Source organism: Squalius cephalus (genome assembly GCF_949319135.1).
Source record: "Squalius cephalus genome assembly, chromosome: 10".
In the NCBI taxonomy this organism is placed as follows: domain Eukaryota; kingdom Metazoa; phylum Chordata; class Actinopteri; order Cypriniformes; family Leuciscidae; genus Squalius; species Squalius cephalus.
In genome coordinates this window covers 532,501-552,500 of record NC_137131.1, presented here as the reverse complement: position 1 = coordinate 552,500, position 20,000 = coordinate 532,501, and the positions used below count along the sequence as shown (strand labels likewise).

Below are 20,000 nucleotides of genomic sequence, written 5' to 3'. Positions count from 1 at the left end.
GTTATCCTCTTTTTAAAATTTGCACCCTGTTGACTTCAATGGGGCAAGTTTTAAACCTGCTTTTAGCCTCTTAACATCCTTGATGTGTCATTACAAGTGCCCAGCCATGTGAGTGATTCCTTCAGAGTGAACACGGGTGAATCTGACTGCAGTAGATGTGAAAGATATTAATAAAAATGATGTTTATTTAGCCAGCGCTCATACCTGTATTTACATCCTGTTTTCGGCTGAAGTCCACAGTAATCGATTGTCGAGTTCACGCGCATTGGTTTAGTACCTATGATCACGCACGTGAACTCGACAATCGATTACCATGGACTTCGACCAAAAACAGGATGTAAATACAGGTATGAGCGCTGGCTAAATAAATATCATTTTTATTCATATCTTTCACATCTACTGCAGTCAGATTCACTCGTGTTCACTCTGAAGGAATCACTCACATGACCTGGGCATTTGTAATGACACATCAAGGATGTTAAGAGGCTAAAAGCAGGTTTAAATATTGCCCCATTGAAGTCAACAGGGTGCAAATTTTAAAAAGAGGATAACACGGTGTAGGCAACACCGATTTTTGTCATTGTTCTCTGTACTGACAGCACTCCAAATTTACACAAAAATGAGCTCAATGTTAAAATTGACCTAATGTTAAAAGTTCTCCTTTAATATATACATGCATATGTGTGTATTTATGTATACAAAATAATTATACACTGCACACACACACGTATTATGTAAACACAAACTTTTATTTTGTATGCAATAAAATTTTTCATAACAAATAAGTGAAATCTCATGAAAACAATCTGATATATTTTGTTACTTGAATTGAAAGTGTTTGGGGTTAAATTAATTGAAATAATGTGGAAATGCACACACACACAAAAAAAAAAAAAAAATATAACAGGCTGTTCTTTTGATTTTAGTGTGAAATGTGAGTTGGACGTTCAGATACTTCGTTGCCCAGCATTACTAAATATATAATGCAAGTAAACATCACATCAGAAAAGCTCGGCTGATGAAACAGTTTAGGAATCTAAATGCAACATTGTACATAAATGAAGTGTAATTTTTTAGGACATTTAAAACATTTGTATTGCAACTTTTTCATTCATAATAAAGTTGTCCACTATAATGCATTCTCACTGTTTTAATGGTGACACTGTTAATTATTTTCTTTATTATATAATCAGCACAAATGAGCTCTTCACATCTCTGCTGTTCATGGCTGGTGTTCACGCAATAAAAGCATGAAGTTCATATGATGATTCTGATGATGATGATGATTCTGATGATGATGATGATTCTGATGATGATGATGATGACTCTGCGTCTCATTTGCTGAAGCTGAGGACCCCGAGCGCTGGTGTCGCTGGTCTGACGTTCACGTCCACACTGGCTTTAATGTTTCTGAATGTGGAGCTGTCGAAGTTGGCCACCAGTTTCTTGGGTCCGAGTCTGTAGGGACTGAAGTTCACCTTCAGCCTGATCCTCTGTCCCGGGCCGAGCTCAACGGCGCTGCGCACACACACACACACACACACACACACAGGTTTGTTTTGCTATACTTGTGAGGACATTCCATAGGCGTAATGGGTTTTATACTGTACAAACTGTATATTCTGTCCCCTTACACTAACACTACCCATCACACACACACACACACACACACACACACACTAACCCGACCCCTAAACCTACCCATCTCTCACACACACACACACACACACTAACCCTACCCCTACACCTACCCATCACACACACACACACACACACACACACACACACACACACACACACACACACACACTAACCCTAACCTACACATCACACACACTCTAACCCTAACCCATCACACACACACACACTCTAACCCTACCCATCACACACACACACACACACACACACACACACACACACACTCTAACCCTACCCATTACACACACACACACACACACACACACACACACACACACTCTAACCCTACCCATTACACACACACACACACACACACACACACACACACTCTAACCCTAACCCATCACACACACACACACACACACACACACACACTCTAACCCTACCCCTAAACCTACCCATGACACACACACACACTAAACCTACCCATCTCTCACACACACACACACACACACGTCATAAACGGGACTGAGCTCAGTTCAGTGTGTGTAGGTGTGTCTCACCTGGACTTCTCTGTGTTTTTCAGCAATCCGCTGCCGGTGATTGTGACGGAGCAGTTCTTCAGCGGCGTGGGGAGAGGATTCTCAAACACCACCTCAGCACTCATCTCTGCGCCCTGGAGAGGCGTCCCAGTCACCTGACACACACACACACTGCAGGGTTAGGCTGTGTGAGTTTGTGTGTGTGAGTGAGTGAGTGTGTGTGTGTGTGTGAAGACTCTCACCATGAGGTCGAGGGCTGGACTGTGTGGAACGATGTCTTTCTCCGCCAGATACGTTTCTTTAGCCTCGGTTTTCTCCGTGGCGATGGCAGAGACTTTGATGCAGTTGTTGTCCATCATCTTTAGACCGTATGCAGCGAACGGGACCGTGAAGGGAAGAGTTTGTTCTGAAACGAGCACAGTGTTATTATTGGTGCCTTATATTGAATATTAAAAACCTGTAATGGTACCAAGTCAAGTGATATTATCTCTCGAGAAACCTACCTGGGTCATATTACATTCTGAATTAATCAGGAATTGAATTGCATTTAACATAAAGAAAATGAAGAATAATTTTAGGACCATTCAAATTTTATTTGACACGAACATGCAAATTACTAACTTAAATGGTGATTTGCATTAGATTATTGTTAATGATTTTTTTTAAACAGAATAAATTAAAGGCAGCACAACAAATACTATTTTTGCATTACAGTCATAAGAATTTGGGGATTGAAAGAGTTTAATTTAATTAATCTTAATACTGTCCTAAAAACAGGCTTAATTTTCTTTATGAAATATAATATATAACATAAATATAATGTCTTATTTTCTCGTGATTTCTTTAAAAGGTTTGCAGGTGTGCATTTGTTTGTGTGTGTGTGTTTGAAAGGTTTTGCTTGTGTTTTCTTGTACTGGGTGACACTGGTATTGCTGGTATTGTTAGCCGCACCTGTGTTGGGTTGCAGTCGTATGTCAGTGGAGTCGCTCCACACGTCGGCCGCTGGGGTTCCGGTGTATCTCATAACCTGAGCGCTCATCTTCAGCAACAGATCTTGTGCTTTTGTGTTGTCACTCCTCAGAACGAGCTTGAGTTTGATGTCGGTGCCGTTCAGCGGTGGCGAGTCCAGACTGATGTTCATCTGCAGGGTCGGACGAGGCGTTTCGCTCGGCTTCAGGCCAGTCACTCGCTTCACGGCCTCGTCAAACACTGCTCTCTCCTTCACAGAACCTGAGGAGAAAGAGATGGTCAGGCTTAAAACATCAATAGCTAACACTTTTACAATGCTCTTTCTTATTAAAATAAATTGCAATACACACATACACTATATTGCCAAAAGTATCGGGACACCCCTCCATATCATTGAATTCAGGTGTTTTAATCACTTCCATGGCACAGTGGTGTAAAAAGTGGGATGCAGTGGAGTAAAGCTTGGGATGCAGTGGTGTAAAGCGTGGGATGCAGTGGTGTAAAGCGTGGGATGCAGTGGTGTAAAGCGTGGGACGCAGTGGTGTAAAGCGTGGGACGCAGTGGAGTAAATGTGGGATGCAGTGGTGTAAAGCGTGGGACGCAGTGGTGTAAAGCGTGGGATGCAGTGGTGTAAAGCGTGGGATGCAGTGGTGTAAAGCGTGGGATGCAGTGGTGTAAAGCGTGGGGTGCAGTGGTGTAAAAGCGTGGGATGCAGTGGTGTAAAGCGTGGGGTGCAGTGGTGTAAAGCGTGGGATGCAGTGGTGTAAAGCGTGGGATGCAGTGGTGTAAAGCGTGGGATGCAGTGGTGTAAAGCGTGGGGTGCAGTGGTGTAAAGCGTGGGGTGCAGTGGTGTAAAGCGTGGGATGCAGTGGTGTAAAGCGTGGGATGCAGTGGTGTAAAGCGTGGGATGCAGTGGTGTAAAGCGTGGGATGCAGTGGTGTAAAGCGTGGGATGCAGTGGTGTAAAGCGTGGGATGCAGTGGAGTAAAGCGTGAGATGCAGTGGTGTAAAGCGTGGGATGCAGTGGTGTAAAGCGTGGGATGCAGTGGTGTAAAGCGTGGGATGCAGTGGTGTAAAGCGTGGGATGCAGTGGTGTAAAGCGTGGGGTGCAGTGGTGTAAAAGCGTGGGATGCAGTGGCGTAAAGCTTGGGGTGCAGTGGCGTAAAGCGTGGGATGCAGTGGCGTAAAGCGTGGGATGCAGTGGTGTAAAGCGTGGGATGCAGTGGTGTAAAGCGTGGGGTGCAGTGGTGTAAAAGCGTGGGATGCAGTGGCGTAAGGCTTGGGGTGCAGTGGCGTAAAGCGTGGGGTGCAGTGGTGTAAAGCGTGGGATGCAGTGGAGTAAAGCGTGAGATGCAGTGGTGTAAAGCGTGGGATGCAGTGGTGTAAAGCGTGGGATGCAGTGGTGTAAAGCGTGGGATGCAGTGGAGTAAAGCGTGAGATGCAGTGGTGTAAAGCGTGGGATGCAGTGGTGTAAAGCGTGGGATGCAGTGGTGTAAAGCGTGGGATGCAGTGGTGTAAAGCGTGGGATGCAGTGGTGTAAAGCGTGGGATGCAGTAAAGCGTGGGATGCAGTGGTGTAAAGCGTGGGATGCAGTGGAGTAAAGCGTGGGATGCAGTGGAGTAATGGTGTAAAGCGTGGGATGCAGTGGAGTAAAGTGTGGGATGCAGTGGAGTAAAGTGTGGGATGCAGTGGCGTAAAGAGTCGGATGTAGTGGCGTAAAGAGTCGGATGCAGTGGCGTAAAGCGTGGGATGCAGTGGCGTAAAGCGTGGGATGCAGTGGCGTAAAGCGTGAGGTGCAGTGGCGTAAAGCGTGGGATGCAGTGGCGTAAAGCGTGGGATGCAGTGGCGTAAAGCGTGGGATGCAGTGGCGTAAAGCGTGGGATGCAGTGGCGTAAAGCGTGGGATGCAGTGGTGTAAAGCGTGGGGTGCTGTGGCGTAAAGCGTGGGATGCTGTGGCGTAAAGCGTGGGGTGCAGTGGCGTAAAGCGTGGGATGCAGTGGCGTAAAGCGTGGGATGCAGTGGCGTAAAGCGTGGGATGCAGTGGTGTAAAGCGTGGGATGCAGTGGTGTAAAGCGTGGGGTGCAGTGGTGTAAAGCGTGGGGTGCAGTGGGGTAAAGCGTGGGGTGCAGTGGTGTAAAGAGAGGGATGCTGTGGCGTAAAGCGTGGGATGCAGTGGCGTAAAGCGTGGGATGCAGTGGTGTAAAGCGTGGGATGCAGTGCCGTAAAGCGTGGGATGCAGTGGCGTAAAGCGTGGGATGCAGTGGTGTAAAGCGTGGGATGCAGTGGTGTAAAGCGTGGGATGCAGTGGAGTAAAGCGTGGGATGCAGTGGTGTAAAGAGTGGGATGCAGTGGCATAAAGAGTCGGATGCAGTGGTGTAAAGCGTGGGGTGCAGTGGGGTAAAGCGTGGGATGCAGTGGTGTAAAGCGTGGGATGCAGTGGAGTAAAGCGTGATGCAGTGGAGTAAAGAGTGGGATGCAGTGGTGTAAAGAGTGGGATGCAGTGGCATAAAGCGTGGGATGCAGTGGAGTAAAGCGTGGGATGCAGTGGAGTAAAGCGTGGGATGCAGTGGTGTAAAGAGTGGGATGCAGTGGTGTAAAGAGTGGGATGCAGTGGCGTAAAGAGTCGGATGCAGTGGTGTAAAGCGTTGGGTGCAGTGGCGTAAAGCGTGGGATGCAGTGGAGTAAAGCGTGGGATGCAGTGGTGTAAAGAGTGGGATGCAGTGGCGTAAAGAGTCGGATGCAGTGGTGTAAAGCGTGGGGTGCAGTGGGGTAAAGCGTGGGATGCAGTGGTGTAAAGCGTGGGATGCAGTGGAGTAAAGCGTGATGCAGTGGAGTAAAGAGTGGGATGCAGTGGTGTAAAGAGTGGGATGCAGTGGTGTAAAGAGTGGGATGCAGTGGCGTAAAGAGTCGGATGCAGTGGTGTAAAGCGTGGGGTGCAGTGGCGTAAAGCGTGGGATGCAGTGGAGTAAAGCGTGGGATGCAGTGGTGTAAAGAGTGGGATGCAGTGGCGTAAAGAGTCGGATGCAGTGGTGTAAAGCGTGGGGTGCAGTGGGGTAAAGCGTGGGATGCAGTGGTGTAAAGCGTGGGATGCAGTGGTGTAAAGCGTGGGATGCAGTGGGATGCAGTGGCGTAAAGCGTGGGATGCAGTGGAGTAAAGCGTGGGATGCAGTGGTGTAAAGCGTGGGATGCAGTGGTGTAAAGCGTGGGATGCAGTGGCGTAAAGCGTGGGATGCAGTGGAGTAAAGCGTGGGATGCAGTGGTGTAAAGAGTGGGATGCAGTGGCGTAAAGAGTCGGATGCAGTGGTGTAAAGCATGGGATGCAGTGGAGTAAAGCGTGGGATGCAGTGGTGTAAAGAGTGGGATGCAGTGGCGTAAAGAGTCGGATGCAGTGGTGTAAAGCGTGGGGTGCAGTGGCGTAAAGCGTGGGATGCAGTGGAGTAAAGCGTGGGATGCAGTGGTGTAAAGAGTGGGATGCAGTGGCGTAAAGAGTCGGATGCAGTGGTGTAAAGCGTGGGATGCAGTGGAGTAAAGAGTGGGATGCAGTGGTGTAAAGAGTGGGATGCAGTGGCGTAAAGCGTGGGATGCAGTGGAGTAAAGCGTGGGATGCAGTGGAGTAAAGCGTGGGATGCAGTGGTGTAAAGAGTGGGATGCAGTGGTGTAAAGAGTGGGATGCAGTGGCGTAAAGAGTCGGATGCAGTGGTGTAAAGCGTGGGATGCAGTGGAGTAAAGCGTGGGATGCAGTGGTGTAAAGCGTGAGATGCAGTGGAGTAAAGCGTGAGATGCAGTGGAGTAAAGCGTGGGATGCAGTGGTGTAAAGAGTGGGATGCAGTGGTGTAAAGAGTGGGATGCAGTGGCGTAAAGAGTCGGATGCAGTGGTGTAAAGCGTGGGATGCAGTGGTGTAAAGCGTGGGATGCAGTGGTGTAAAGCGTGGGATGCAGTGGTGTAAAGCGTGGGATGCAGTGGTGTAAAGCGTGGGATGCAGTGGTGTAAAGCGTGGGATGCAGTGGTGTAAAGCGTGGGATGCAGTGGTGTAAAGCGTGGGATGCAGTGGTGTAAAGCGTGAGATGCAGTGGAGTAAAGCGTGGGATGCAGTGGTGTAAAGAGTGGGATGCAGTGGCGTAAAGAGTCGGATGCAGTGGTGTAAAGCGTGGGATGCAGTGGTGTAAAGCGTGGGATGCAGTGGTGTAAAGCGTGGGATGCAGTGGTGTAAAGCGTGGGATGCAGTGGAGTAAAGCGTGGGATGCAGTGTAAAGCATGTCGTCACTGGACTCTAGAGCAGTGGAGACGTGTTCTCTGGAGTGACCAATCACGTTTCTCTGTCTGGCAATCTGATGAACGAGTCTGAGTTTGGCGGTTGTCAGGAGAACGGGACTTGCCTGACTACATTGTGCCAAGTGTAAAGTTTGGTGGAGGGGGGGATTATGGTGTGGGGTTGTTTTTCTGGGGTTGGGCTTGGCCCCTTAGTTCCAGTGAAAGGAACTCTTAATGCTTCAGCTTACCAAGGCATTTTGGACAATTTCCTGCTCCCAACTTTGTGGGAACAGTTTGGGGATGGAACTTCCATATTAAACCCTACGGATCAGGAATGGGATGTCATTAAAGTTCATGTGCATGTAAAGGCACATTATATAAAGTGTATTATATGATGTGTGTGTGTGTAAGAGAGAGAGAGTGTGTGTGTGTGTGTGTGAGAGACGGACCCTCCGGGTACTTGTACTGATCTGTGATGTCTTGTCTGCTGTTGCTGCCCACGGCTTTAGTGCTGATATTCTGTCCGACCGTTTTCGTGTCTGAGAGAATCTTCTTCTTGGAGCCGTTGGCCATGACCAGCCATGTGACTTTATCTGCGTTCACTTCTCCGAACACGAACGGCACGTCGTACTGGACGTCAGAGTGACCCAGCAGGACGGCCTTCACCGGCGCTGGACCACAGCAGTAAATACCTGGATGTAGAGGAGAGATCATGTGTTAAATCACTCCAGGTGGCCTGATCTAAATATTATCTGTAGCCTATATATAATATAATATAATGTAATATAATGAGCAGATGAGGACCTGAGCTCTTCTCCTGTGGCGTCGGGTCCAGAACCTGCCAGCCGTCGTACAGCGAGTCCTCGGAGAGATCCGGGCGCCTCATCCAACCCTCCACCCACACATGATAGTTCCTGCATCACATCAGGAATGAAACCAGATCAAGCCTCCGACTGAACGAGCGAGACGTTACATGAGAACTGAAGCTCTTACCAAACACTGTCCAGGTTGCGTTTGGGTCTCACGCCGTAGTCGCTGAAGTACTCGTCGATGAGGAGGTTCTGATCCGTGTCGTGAGCCGACTGATAGTTGGTGATGACGCGACACGGGATCCCCAAACACCTCAACACTGCAGTGGAACAAGAGTTAACTCAAGCCTTTACTAACACACCTCTGTTACTTAATATAATATAACAACAACTTGTTTTGTTTCAGCTAGTTGCCAACATCTCATTTTAATTTACTTTAACTTGGTGTATTATAATCGCTAAAATAAGTAAAACTGAAGTAAAAATAGTAAAAATTATATAGACATTAATAAAACCCTTCTAAAATGATAAAAACTTGACAAAATTACTAAAACTTTGAAGTTAACATTAATAGATTGAGTGTGGGAGTATTGAGAGAGTGTGTGTTACTAGAAATTATCTTGGAATTGCTAGAAATAAACTCGGAATTACTAGAAATGATCTTGGAATTACTAGAAATAAATGCGGAATTGCTAGAAATAAACTCTGAATTACTAGAAATATACTCAGAATTGCTAGACATAGACTCAGAATTAGTAGTAATAAACTTGGAATTACTAGAAATGATCTTGGAATTACTAGAAATAAACTCGGAATTACTAGAAATGATGTGGGTGATAGTGAGAAATAGTGTGTGTGTGTGTGTGTGTGTGTGTGTGTGTGTGTGTGTGTGTGTGTGTGTGTGTGTGTGTGTCTACCTGTGCACATGACCGCTGCAAACACCCAGCACTGTCCAAATTTGACCGGATGACAGTCATATTTGATCCAGCGTCTCAGTATCTCCACACTGCTGCTCCACTTGGAGGGAACAACTCCTCCGATGTACGACCCATCCCACTGACCCATCAGAACTCCCTGATCATCGTCCGAGTTTATCTGCACATTCAACATATTCATGGAGTGGAGTGAGTGGAGTGCAGTGGAGTGGAGTGTAGTTTAGTGCAGTGGAGTGGAGTGGAGAGGAGTTTAGTGCAGTGGAGTGGAGTGTAGTTTAGTGCAGTGGAGTGTAGTTTAGTGCAGTGGAGTGGAGTGGAGATGAGTTTAGTGCACTGAAGTTCAGGGGAGTGGAGTGCAGTAGAGTAGAGTGCAGTGGAGTAGAGTGGAGTGCAGTGGAGTAGAGTAGAGTGGAGTGGAGTGGAGTGGAGTTTAGTTTAGTGCAGTGGAGTGTAGTTTAGTGCAGTGGATCAGGAGTGGAGTGGAGTGGAGTGGAGTGGAGTGGAGTGCAGCAGAGTAGAGTAGAGTAGAGTGCAGTAGAGTAGAGTAGAGTAGAGTGCAGTAGAGTAGAGTAGAGTGCAGTGGAGTGCAGTGCATTAAAGTGGAGTAGAGAGGAGTGCAGTAGAGTAGAGTGCAGTAGAGTAGAGAGTAGAGTGGAGTGGAGTGCAATGCAGTACAGTAGATTAGAGTGCAGTAGAGTAGAGTAGAGTGCAGTGGAGTAGAGTAGAGTGCAGTAGAGTGGAGTGGATTGGAGTGCAGTGCAGTGGAGTGGAGTAGAGTGCAGTAGAGTAGAGTAGAGTAGAGAGTAGAGTAGAGTGCAGTAGAGTGCAGTAGAGTAGAGTGCAGTAGAGTGCAGTAAAGTAGAGTGCAGTAGAGTGCAGTAGAGTAGAGTGCAGTGGAGTGCAGTGCATTAAAGTGGAGTGGAGTGGAGTGCAGTAGAGTAGAGTGCAGTAGAGTAGAGTAGAGTGCAGTAGAGTAGAGAGTAGAGTGCAGTAGAGTAGAGTGGAGTGCAGTAGAGTAGAGTGCAGTGCAGTACAGTAGATTAGAGTGCAGTAGAGTAGAGTAGAGTAGAGTGCAGTGGAGTAGAGTAGAGTGCAGTAGAGTAGAGTGGATTGGAGTGCAGTGCAGTGGAGTGGAGTAGAGTGCAGTAGAGTAGAGTAGAGAGTAGAGTAGAGTGCAGTAGAGTAGAGTAGAGTATAGTATAGTAGAGTAGAGTGCAGAAGAGTAGAGTAGAGTAGAGTAGAGTAGAGTGCAGTAGAGTAGAGTAGAGTAGAGTGCAGTAGAGTAGAGTGCAGTGCAGTGGAGTAGAGTAGAGTGCAGTAGAGTAGAGTAGAGTGCAGTGGAGTAGAGTGCAGTAGAGTAGAGTAGAGTGCAGTGCAATGCAGTGGAGTAGAGTAGAGTACAGTAGAGTAGAGTGCAGTGGAGTAGAATAGAGTGCAGTAGAGTAGAGTAGAGAGCAGTAGAGTGCAGTAGAGTAGAGTAGAGTGCAGTGCAGTAGAGTACAGTAGAGTAGAGTAGAGTGCAGTAGAGTAGAGTAGAGTGCAGTGCAGTAGAGTAGAGTAGAGTGCAGTAGAGTAGAGTGCAGTGCAGTAGAGTAGAGTGCAGTAGAGTACAGTAGAGTAGAGTGCAGTAGAGTAGAGTAGAGTAGAGTGCAGTGCAGTAGAGTAGAGTGCAGTGCAGTAGAGTAGAGTGCAGTAGAGTGCAGTAGAGTGCAGTAGAGTAGAGTGCAGTAGAGTGGAGTAGAGTGCAGTAGAGTGCAGTAGAGTGTAGTAGAGTGCAGTAGAGTGTAGTAGAGTGCAGTAGATTGGAGTAGAGTGCAGTAGAGTAGAGTGCAGTAGAGTGGAGTAGAGTGGAGTGGAGTGGAGTGCAGTAGAGTGCAGTAGAGTAGAGTAGAGTGCAGTAGAGTAGAGTAGAGTAGAGTGCAGTAGAGTAGAGTAGAGTGCAGTAGAGTGCAGTAGAGTGGAGTAGAGTGCAGTAGATTAGAGTAGAGTGCAGTAGAGTAGAGTGCAGTAGAGTGGAGTAGAGTGCAGTAGAGTAGAGTGCAGTAGAGTAGAGTAGAGTGCAGTAGAGTAGAGTGCAGTAGAGTAGAGTAGAGTGCAGTAGAGTGCAGTAGAGTAGAGTAGAGTGCAGTAGAGTAGAGTAGAGTGCAGTAGAGTGGAGTAGAGTGCAGTAGAGTAGAGTAGAGTGCAGTAGAGTAGAGTGCAGTGGAGTAGAGTAGAGTACAGTACAGTACAGTAGAGTAGAGTAGAGTAGAGTAGAGTGCAGTAGAGTAGAGTAGAGTGCAGTAGAGTAGAGTGCAGTGCAGTGGAGTAGAGTAGAGTGCAGTAGAGTAGAGTAGAGTGCAGTAGAGTAGAGTGCAGTGCAGTGGAGTAGAGTAGAGTGCAGTAGAGTAGAGTAGAGTGCAGTATAGTGGAGTAGAGTGCAGTAGAGTAGAGTGCAGTGCAGTGCAGTGCAGTGGAGTAGAGTAGAGTGCAGTAGAGTAGAGTAGAGTGCAGTAGAGTGGAGTAGAGTGCAGTAGAGTAGAGTGCAGTAGAGTAGAGTGCAGTGCAGTGCAGTGCAGTGCAGTGGAGTAGAGTAGAGTAGAGTAGAGTAGAGTAGAGTAGAGTAGAGTACAGTAGAGTAGAGTGCAGTGCAGTGGAGTAGAATAGAGTGCAGTAGAGTAGAGTGCAGTGCAGTAGAGTAGAGTAGAGGGCAGTAGAGTAGAGTAGAGTGGAGTAGAGTGCAGTAGAGTGGAGTGCAGTAGAGTGCAGTAGAGTAGAGTAGAGTAGAGTGCAGTAGAGTAGAGTAGAGTGCAGTAGAGTGGAGTAGAGTGCAGTAGAGTAGAGTGCAGTAGAGTAGAGTAGAGTGGAGTAGAGTGAGGTAGAGTGGAGTAGAGTGCAGTAGAGTAGAGTGCAGTAGAGTAGAGTAGAGTGGAGTAGAGTGAGGTAGAGTGCAGTAGAGTGCAGTAGAGTAGAGTAGAGTGCAGTAGAGTAGAGTAGAGTAGAGTGCAGTAGAGTAGAGTGCAGTAGAGTAGAGTAGAGTGCAGTAGAGTAGAGTAGAGTGCAGTAGAGTGGAGTAGAGTGCAGTAGAGTGGAGTAGAGTGCAGTAGAGTAGAGTAGAGTGCAGTAGAGTGGAGTAGAGTGCAGTAGAGTAGAGTGCAGTAGAGTGGAGTAGAGTGCAGTGGAGTGGAGTGCAGTAGAGTGCAGTAGAGTGGAGTAGAGTGCAGTAGAGTGCAGTAGAGTGCAGTAGAGTGGAGTAGAGTGCAGTAGAGTGGAGTGCAGTAGAGTGCAGTAGAGGAGAGTAGAGTGCAGTAGAGTGGAGTAGAGTGCAGTAGAGTAGAGTGCAGTAGAGTGGAGTAGAGTGCAGTAGAGTGGAGTAGAGTGCAGTAGAGTGGAGTAGAGTGCAGTAGAGTAGAGTAGAGTGCAGTAGAGTGGAGTAGAGTGCAGTAGAGTAGAGTGCAGTAGAGTGGAGTAGAGTGCAGTAGAGTGCAGTAGAGGAGAGTAGAGTGCAGTAGAGTGGAGTGGAGTGCAGTAGAGTGCAGTAGAGTGGAGTAGAGTGCAGTAGAGTGCAGTAGAGTGCAGTAGAGTGGAGTAGAGTGCAGTAGAGTGGAGTAGAGTGCAGTAGAGTGCAGTAGAGTAGAGTAGAGTGCAGTAGAGTGGAGTAGAGTGCAGTAGAGTGGAGTAGAGTGCAGTAGAGTAGAGTGGAGTAGAGTGCAGTAGAGTGGAGTAGAGTGCAGTAGAGTGCAGTAGAGTGCAGTAGAGTGGAGTAGAGTGGAGTAGAGTGCAGTAGAGTGGAGTAGAGTGCAGTAGAGTGCAGTAGAGTGCAGTAGAGTGCAGTAGAGTGGAGTAGAGTGCAGTAGAGTAGAGTGGAGTAGAGTGCAGTAGAGTGGAGTAGAGTGCAGTAGAGTGCAGTAGAGTGGAGTGGAGTGGAGTGGAGTGCAGTAGAGTAGAGTGGAGTAGAGTGCAGTAGAGTGCAGTAGAGTACAGTAGAGTGCAGTAGAGTAGAGTGGAGTGCAGTAGAGTAGAGTGGAGTAGAGTGCAGTAGAGTGCAGTAGAGTGGAGTGGAGTGGAGTGGAGTGCAGTAGAGTAGAGTGGAGTAGAGTGCAGTAGAGTGCAGTAGAGTAGAGTGGAGTGGAGTGGAGTTGTGTGTTGTGTTGTTTACCATAGTGCTGACGACTCGACTGATGTAGATGGGGTTACAGCGAGCTGAATAATCCTCCTGTGCGTCTTTCACACACTTTGGGTTCAAATCCAGCAGCTTCAGACAGATATCCACGATATCATCCTCAAACTAGAGAAACCAGAGACATCGAGATAACTGTTGTGTGGCGTTCATGTGTGTGTTTAACCCTATACAGCTACTGTATATCTTATATATTTTATAATTGTGTCGCACACAAGCTACTACATGCCTATTGATTTACATTAAAAGTGTTTTTTCCTCGATATTCTCACTACATCAGACTATATGAGCCAGAAAAGCCTGTTGGATTGAATATGATACTCAACATAAACTCTTCTGCCAGATTAAATGTCTGATATGTGTGTGTGTGTGTGTGTGTGTGTGTGTGTGTGTGTGTGTGTTTACAGTGGCTGTCCTCACCTGACCGAAGTCCCAGCTCATGCTGGTGATGTATTCATCCACTCCCTTATACACGATTCCCTGCTCGTTCATGACGTATTCCTGCCTCTCCGCTTCGTTGGGCAGAAACACCCAGTCATCTGGAGAGAGAAGAACACGAGACACTGAGGAGCGCAGTGATGTTTCAGGCTTCAGTATTACACACACTTCCTATGTGAACTCTTAACCTTCATCCTTCCCTCGTGGGTCAAAATTATCCAAAGCCCTAAAATGATACCTTTATTTATTTATTTTTGCCCAAAAATCTTATTTTATTTCATTTTGATTAAAACATTTCTATTTTTTAATGCAATTTTTTTGTGAGATTTTTTGTTATTTTTTATTTTTATTTACCTTTAAATTACTAGATTTGATCAATAATTATTAAATAAATAGTAATTTAAGCACATTCCTCACATTCTTTCAACTTAGATTCAAAATAACTCACAATTTCATGCATAACCATTTTAATTCAGCTCAAAATATCTTACATTGAGTGTCTTTGCCGACCTCTTGTGTAAAAATAATAATATAAGATGATATTTCATGACTCTAGATGGGCTTATATCTCTATATGGAGTAAATGAGCTGTTCCTCTGGGTCCTAAAGTCATTTCTCTTCAGTGTGCATTCAGAGACACATGTAGACTTTATACAATCATGGGTAAAGTTTTAGCATTTTTAGGTTTGTCTGTGTGTACTGAAGCATTCCTCGCATTCCATTCATTCCTAAGGGGGTCAGATTGACCTGTGGGGGAAAGATTTATTACTTTTTTAGATTTCAACCACAAAACTGCTTGACTCCATTAAAAAAAAAAGTGTGTATTCGTGGTTCAAGTGCGACAAAAGTCCTGGGGTCTTGGACCTCTCTGATGAACACTTGAGTTCTGGGTCAGAATGACCCGAGGGAAGGATGAGTGTGAGTTGGTCTTGTTTCCGGACGGAGAGTGTGATGTGAGCGCACCTTCACACCAGGGGTTGAACAGCACCGTCACGGCTCTCTCGAAGGTCACGGCGCAGGAGCCGCTCCGCAGAGTCAGCGAGTACAGGCCCACGCAAGCGTTCGAGGGACACGTGATGGACAGGCCGGCGCTGGAGGAGGAGCTGCTCGACACCGACACACTCCAGGAACCAGAACCAGAACCAGGACCAGGACAGGAGGAGCTGAAGGAGGAGCGCGTGCCCTTCTGTTCACACGCACCGGGACCTGCAGTCAACACAACACACACAGTTACTGCGAGAAACAGTCCACAGAACACAGAGAGATTCTGTCTGTCTGTTTAACTGTGTGTGTGTGTGTGTGTGTGTGTGTGTGAGTGTGAGTGTGTGTGTGTGTGTGTGTGTGTGTGTGTGTGTGTGTGTGTGAGTGAGTGAGTGTGAGTGAGTGTGTGTGTGTGTGTGTGTGTGTGTGTGTGTATGTGTGAGTGTGTGTGTGTGAGTGTGTGTGTGTGTGTGTGTGTGTGTGTGTGTGTGTGTGTGTGTGTGTGTGTGTGTGTGTGTGAGTGTGTGTGTGTGTGTGTGTTCACCTGTCTCCACAGTGATCTGGATGTCGTTCGGATTGAGACTCTCAGCGCTGACCGTCAGACTGTGTGTGTGTGTGTGTGTGTGTGTGTGTGTGTGTGTGTGTGTGTGTGTGTGTGTGTGTGTGTGTGTGTGTGTGTGTGTGTGTGTGTGTGTGTGTGTGTGAGTGTGTGTGTGTGTGTATGTGTGTGTGTGTGTGTGTGTGTGTGTGTGTGTGTGTGTGTGTGTGTTCACCTGTCTCCACAGTGATCTGGATGTCGTTCGGATTGAGACTCTCAGCGCTGACCGTCAGACTGAAGGCTTTTCCTCTGCGGATGATCAGACGCTCCAGTGAGATTTCATTAGTGTGATGATCAGTGTTGTTCTTCACACACTGGAAATCCACTTTCATCATCACAGCTGCTGGAAACACACACACACACACACACACACACACACACACACACACACACACACACACGGTTAGTTCGTTAGTTCATAACTAGTTCAGCCAGTTTAATCTCATCTGATAAATGAGATATTTCATCAGAGAAAGCAGATCGGGTGTGTCTGTCCTGATGAATGAAGACCCGTCCGATAACATCTCACAAACATCTTATGATAACACTTCACTCTACAGTGTTCTTGTGACACACCACATGTTCTTACTGTAGTGAAAGCAGTAAATTATGCATTATTACAAACCAAACTCTCTAGTAAGTACATGTTGTACATGTTGTATTCAGTTAATATTACTCAGTACTTAACTGTATAATTACTATGGAAGCTTGTTTCTGCAATGGAATAAAATAAAAATAAAAAGCGGTAATTGCAAAAAATATATATAGTTTATATTTATATCTAAACTCGGAATTGTTAGAAATATACACAGAATTGTTAGATATAAACTCGTAATTGTTAGAAATAAACTCGGAATTGTTAGATATAAACTCGTAATTGTTAGAAATAAACTCATAATTGTTAGATATAAACTCATAATTGTTAGAAATAATCTCATAATTGTTAGAAATAATCTCAGAATTGTTAGATATAAACTCATAATTGTTAGAAATAAACTCAGAATTACTAGAAATAAACTTGTAATTACTTAAAACATGGAATTCACAAACTTGGAGTTGCGAGATAAAAATTCTCAGTGACTTCTTTATTGTTTTATTCTGTGGCAGAAACAATCTTCCATAAGTCACAGACACAGAGTAACAAGGACACCTTAAAAATAAGATGTAAAGTGTTCTGGATAAAGTTTACGTTTAGTTGAGATGTTTCCACTGATGCTTTAATAAAGACGTGGACAATCAAACCCTGAACACTATCAGTCTGTAGTGATATTAGTTCCAGTATGGCAGATTTTTAAGATACTGTACCAACAGAAATACTACTAAACCAGTAAACACTCGTTATCTCACGTTACTCATCACTGAAATCACGAACATCTACTACTGTAAAGATCCGAATCTGATTAAAACTAAACATCAGTTTCACTCACCCTGATCTTGGCTGACTGCGCTTCTGCTGCTCAGATTCTCACTCATGTTTCGTCAGATGAGTGAGTGTGTGTGTGTGGTGCTTTATACCGTGATGTGTGTGTGTGTAAGAGCCCTTCCCCGTCGCTCCCACGAGTCGAGAATTCTGAATAATAATATTTGTGACTGATTACAAAACCCAGTGATGATGAAACACCGTCTGACTGATGCCGTAATAATCTCAGTTATGAAGGAATGTTGATCTCAATGCTCAATACATTTATTACAGTAGTTATTCATCTCTTAGTTAGTTAATAAAAATACAACTGTTCATTATTAGTTAACCAATGGAACCGTATTGTAGAATGTTACCCATATTACGTACAAATCTGTATTTATGACTCATAATTTTAGATTTGTCATCATCATTACTGTAATTATGACAGTGACACATATAGACTGTGCATGATGTTTATTAACACGTTTCCTTCACTGAACACATGCTCCAGTAAACAGGGTTTATTCTCACATCTTTGACACTGAAATGTGCAGATCCAGAAAAAAGGATCAATAAATATCCATTGATTTTAATATTCAGTCGACACACAAACTCTGCAAAACATCATGTTCTTCCTCAGTGTTTCTGTCTCGTTCTCCAGCACAAATATCTGAACATTCTTAGAGAAGAGACATGAGAGGAGACAGAGAAGAGACAGAGACGAGACAGAGAAGAGACAGAGACGAGCCAGAGAAGAGACAGAGACGAGCCAGAGAAGAGCCAGAGAAGAGACAGAGACGAGACAGAGACGAGACAGAGACGAGACAGAGAAGAGCCAGAGAAGAGACAGAGAAGAGACAGAGACGAGACAGAGACGAGACAGAGACGAGACAGAGACGAGACAGAGACGAGACAGAGAAGAGACAGAGACGAGACAGAGAAGAGCCAGAGAAGAGACAGATACGAGACAGAGACGAGCCAGAGACGAGCCAGAGAAGAGACAGAGAAGAGACAGAGACGAGACAGAGAAGAGACAGAGAAGAGACAGAGACGAGACAGAGACGAGACAGAGAAGAGACAGAGAAGAGACAGAGAAGAGACAGAGAAGAGACAGAGACGAGACAGAGACGAGACAGAGAAGAGACAGAGACGAGACAGAGAAGAGACAGAGAAGAGACGAGACAGAGAAGAGACAGAGACGAGACGAGACAGAGAAGAGACAGAGAAGAGATGAGACGAGACAGAGAAGAGACAGAGAAGAGACAGAGAAGAGCCAGAGAAGAGACAGAGACGAGACAGAGAAGAGACAGAGACGAGACAGAGACGAGACAGAGAAGAGACAGAGACGAGACAGAGACGAGACAGAGAAGAGACAGAGACGAGACAGAGAAGAGACGAGACAGAGACGAGACAGAGACAGAGAAGAGACAGAGAAGAGATGAGACAGAGAAGAGACGAGACAGAGAAGAGACAGAGAAGAGACAGAGACGAGACAGAGACGAGACAGAGAAGAGACAGAGACGAGACAGAGAAGAGACGAGACAGAGAAGAGACAGAGACGAGACAGAGAAGAGACAGAGAAGAGATGAGACAGAGAAGAGACGAGACAGAGAAGAGACAGAGAAGAGACAGAGACGAGACAGAGAAGAGACAGAGAAGAGATGAGACAGAGAAGAGACGAGACAGAGAAGAGACAGAGACGAGACAGAGACAGAGACGAGACAGATAACCAAACATTCTTAAATCAAGACACGTTTACTGGAGAAGAACAATGACTGACGATATTAAGCCTTGATTACTGAAAGAAAGCTTGAAAATGAAGTGAGTTTGAGCTTAAAACAAGATCCAATATCTGCCAATGGAGTCTGAAAAATAAACTTAGTCCAAAGGGAAAACAAGATTATTTTTCTGACTCCATAGTTTTTGTTTTAAGCTCAAACTCACTTAATTTTGATGATTTTTTCAGTAAACAAGACTTAATATCTTCAGTCATTTTGCTTCTTCTCCAGTAAATGTGTCTTGATTTAAGAATGTTTGGATATTTGTGCTGGAAAACGAAACACTGAGGAAGAACGTCATGATTCGTGTTTCCCGCCTCAGATGATTGTCACTTTAGGCACTTATTGGGAACAACAGAACTGAAATCATGTGTGAAATGAAGCATTCAGACTGAGAAACACGATGAAGTGGCGTCACGCGCTGAGAACTTTCGTTTTCTTATTGCTGAACACTGAGCTTTAACTGTCCTTCTCATTCATCCGGCGACAGACACACTGAACATGATCTGTGATGAATCAGGCCTGATGATGAAACTCGTCGTCTCGTCGTCTCGTGATCGGATCTCCTGATCTCGTTGATCTCTCCGTGTGTCCGTGATCTCTCCGTGATGATCGGCTCCGGACCGAAGCTTCTCGTGTGACGGCTCAGAACCGGCCGCGGCGGCTCACGGTGAGCGGGAGCGAGACCGACGACAGCGACGACACTTCCCAGTACAGACTCCGGGACAAGAAGAGCCGGTACAGGACCACCACTGAGATCGACTGGCACAGGATCACGCCGATCGTGACCACCTGCGGAAACGAGACGAGACGTGAGACGAGACAGAGAAGAGACAGAGACGAGAGAGACAGAGAAGAGACAGAGACGAGAGAGACAGAGAAGAGACAGAGACGAGACGTGAGAGACGAGATGTGAGACGAGACGAGACTAAGAAGAGACAGAGACGAGAGAGACAGAGACGAGACATGAGAGACGAGACGTGAGAGACGAGACGTGAGACGAGACGTGAGACGAGACAGAGAAGAGACAGAGACGAGAGAGACAGAGAAGAGACAGAGACGAGAGAGACAGAGAAGAGACAGAGACGAGACGTGAGAGACGAGATGTGAGACGAGACGAGACTAAGAAGAGACAGAGACGAGAGAGACAGAGACGAGACATGAGAGACGAGACGTGAGAGACGAGACAGAGACGAGACGTGAGATGAGACGAGACAGAGACGAGACGTGAGAGACGAGACGTGAGAGAAGAGACAGAGACAGAGACGAGACGTGAGAGAAGAGACAGAGACGAGACGAGACATGAGAGACGAGACAGAGAAGAGACAGAGAAGAGACAGAGACGTGACAGAGACGAGACGTGAGAGAAGAGACAGAGACATGAAAGGAGACAGAGACGAGACAGAGACGAGACGTGAGAGTGGAGACGAGACGTGAGAGACGAGATGTGAGACGAGACGAGACTGAGAAGAGACAGAGACGAGAGAGACAGAGACGAGA

The 20,000-nt window shown here is 46.1% G+C and overlaps 2 protein-coding genes and 1 long non-coding RNA gene across 4 annotated transcripts in view; all 3 read right to left on the bottom strand.

Annotated features, from left to right (window-relative positions):
• Nucleotides 1–732: 732 nt before the first annotated feature.
• tgm8 (transglutaminase 8) lies at nucleotides 733–15,327 on the bottom strand (the record flags this gene model as incomplete). The annotated part of the gene is made up of 12 exons (XM_079884043.1): nucleotides 733–1,518; nucleotides 2,202–2,335; nucleotides 2,423–2,586; nucleotides 3,132–3,410; nucleotides 7,850–8,092; nucleotides 8,205–8,314; nucleotides 8,394–8,529; nucleotides 9,127–9,304; nucleotides 13,283–13,411; nucleotides 13,724–13,842; nucleotides 14,705–14,947; nucleotides 15,267–15,327. Coding segments are annotated over 12 exons (1,980 nt in total), but the record flags the coding sequence as incomplete, so codon positions are not given.
• A 293-nt stretch (nucleotides 15,328–15,620) lies between these two features.
• LOC307165158 lies at nucleotides 15,621–16,824 on the bottom strand. The gene is made up of 2 exons (XR_013822422.1): nucleotides 16,748–16,824; nucleotides 15,621–15,660 (listed from the first exon to the last, which is right to left on the bottom strand). It is a non-coding gene; the product is annotated as an uncharacterized lncRNA (long non-coding RNA).
• Nucleotides 16,825–17,406: 582 nt separating this feature from the next.
• The window catches only part of gpr180 (G protein-coupled receptor 180), an 8,935-nt gene continuing 6,341 nt past the window's right edge, over nucleotides 17,407–20,000 (bottom strand). For both annotated transcript variants that reach the window (XM_079884155.1, XM_079884156.1), the window contains exon 9: nucleotides 17,407–19,292. In XM_079884155.1, coding sequence (XP_079740281.1) covers nucleotides 19,146–19,292 — 147 coding nt within the window. In that variant the 3' untranslated portion in view covers nucleotides 17,407–19,145. The remainder of the gene's footprint in view (nucleotides 19,293–20,000) is intronic.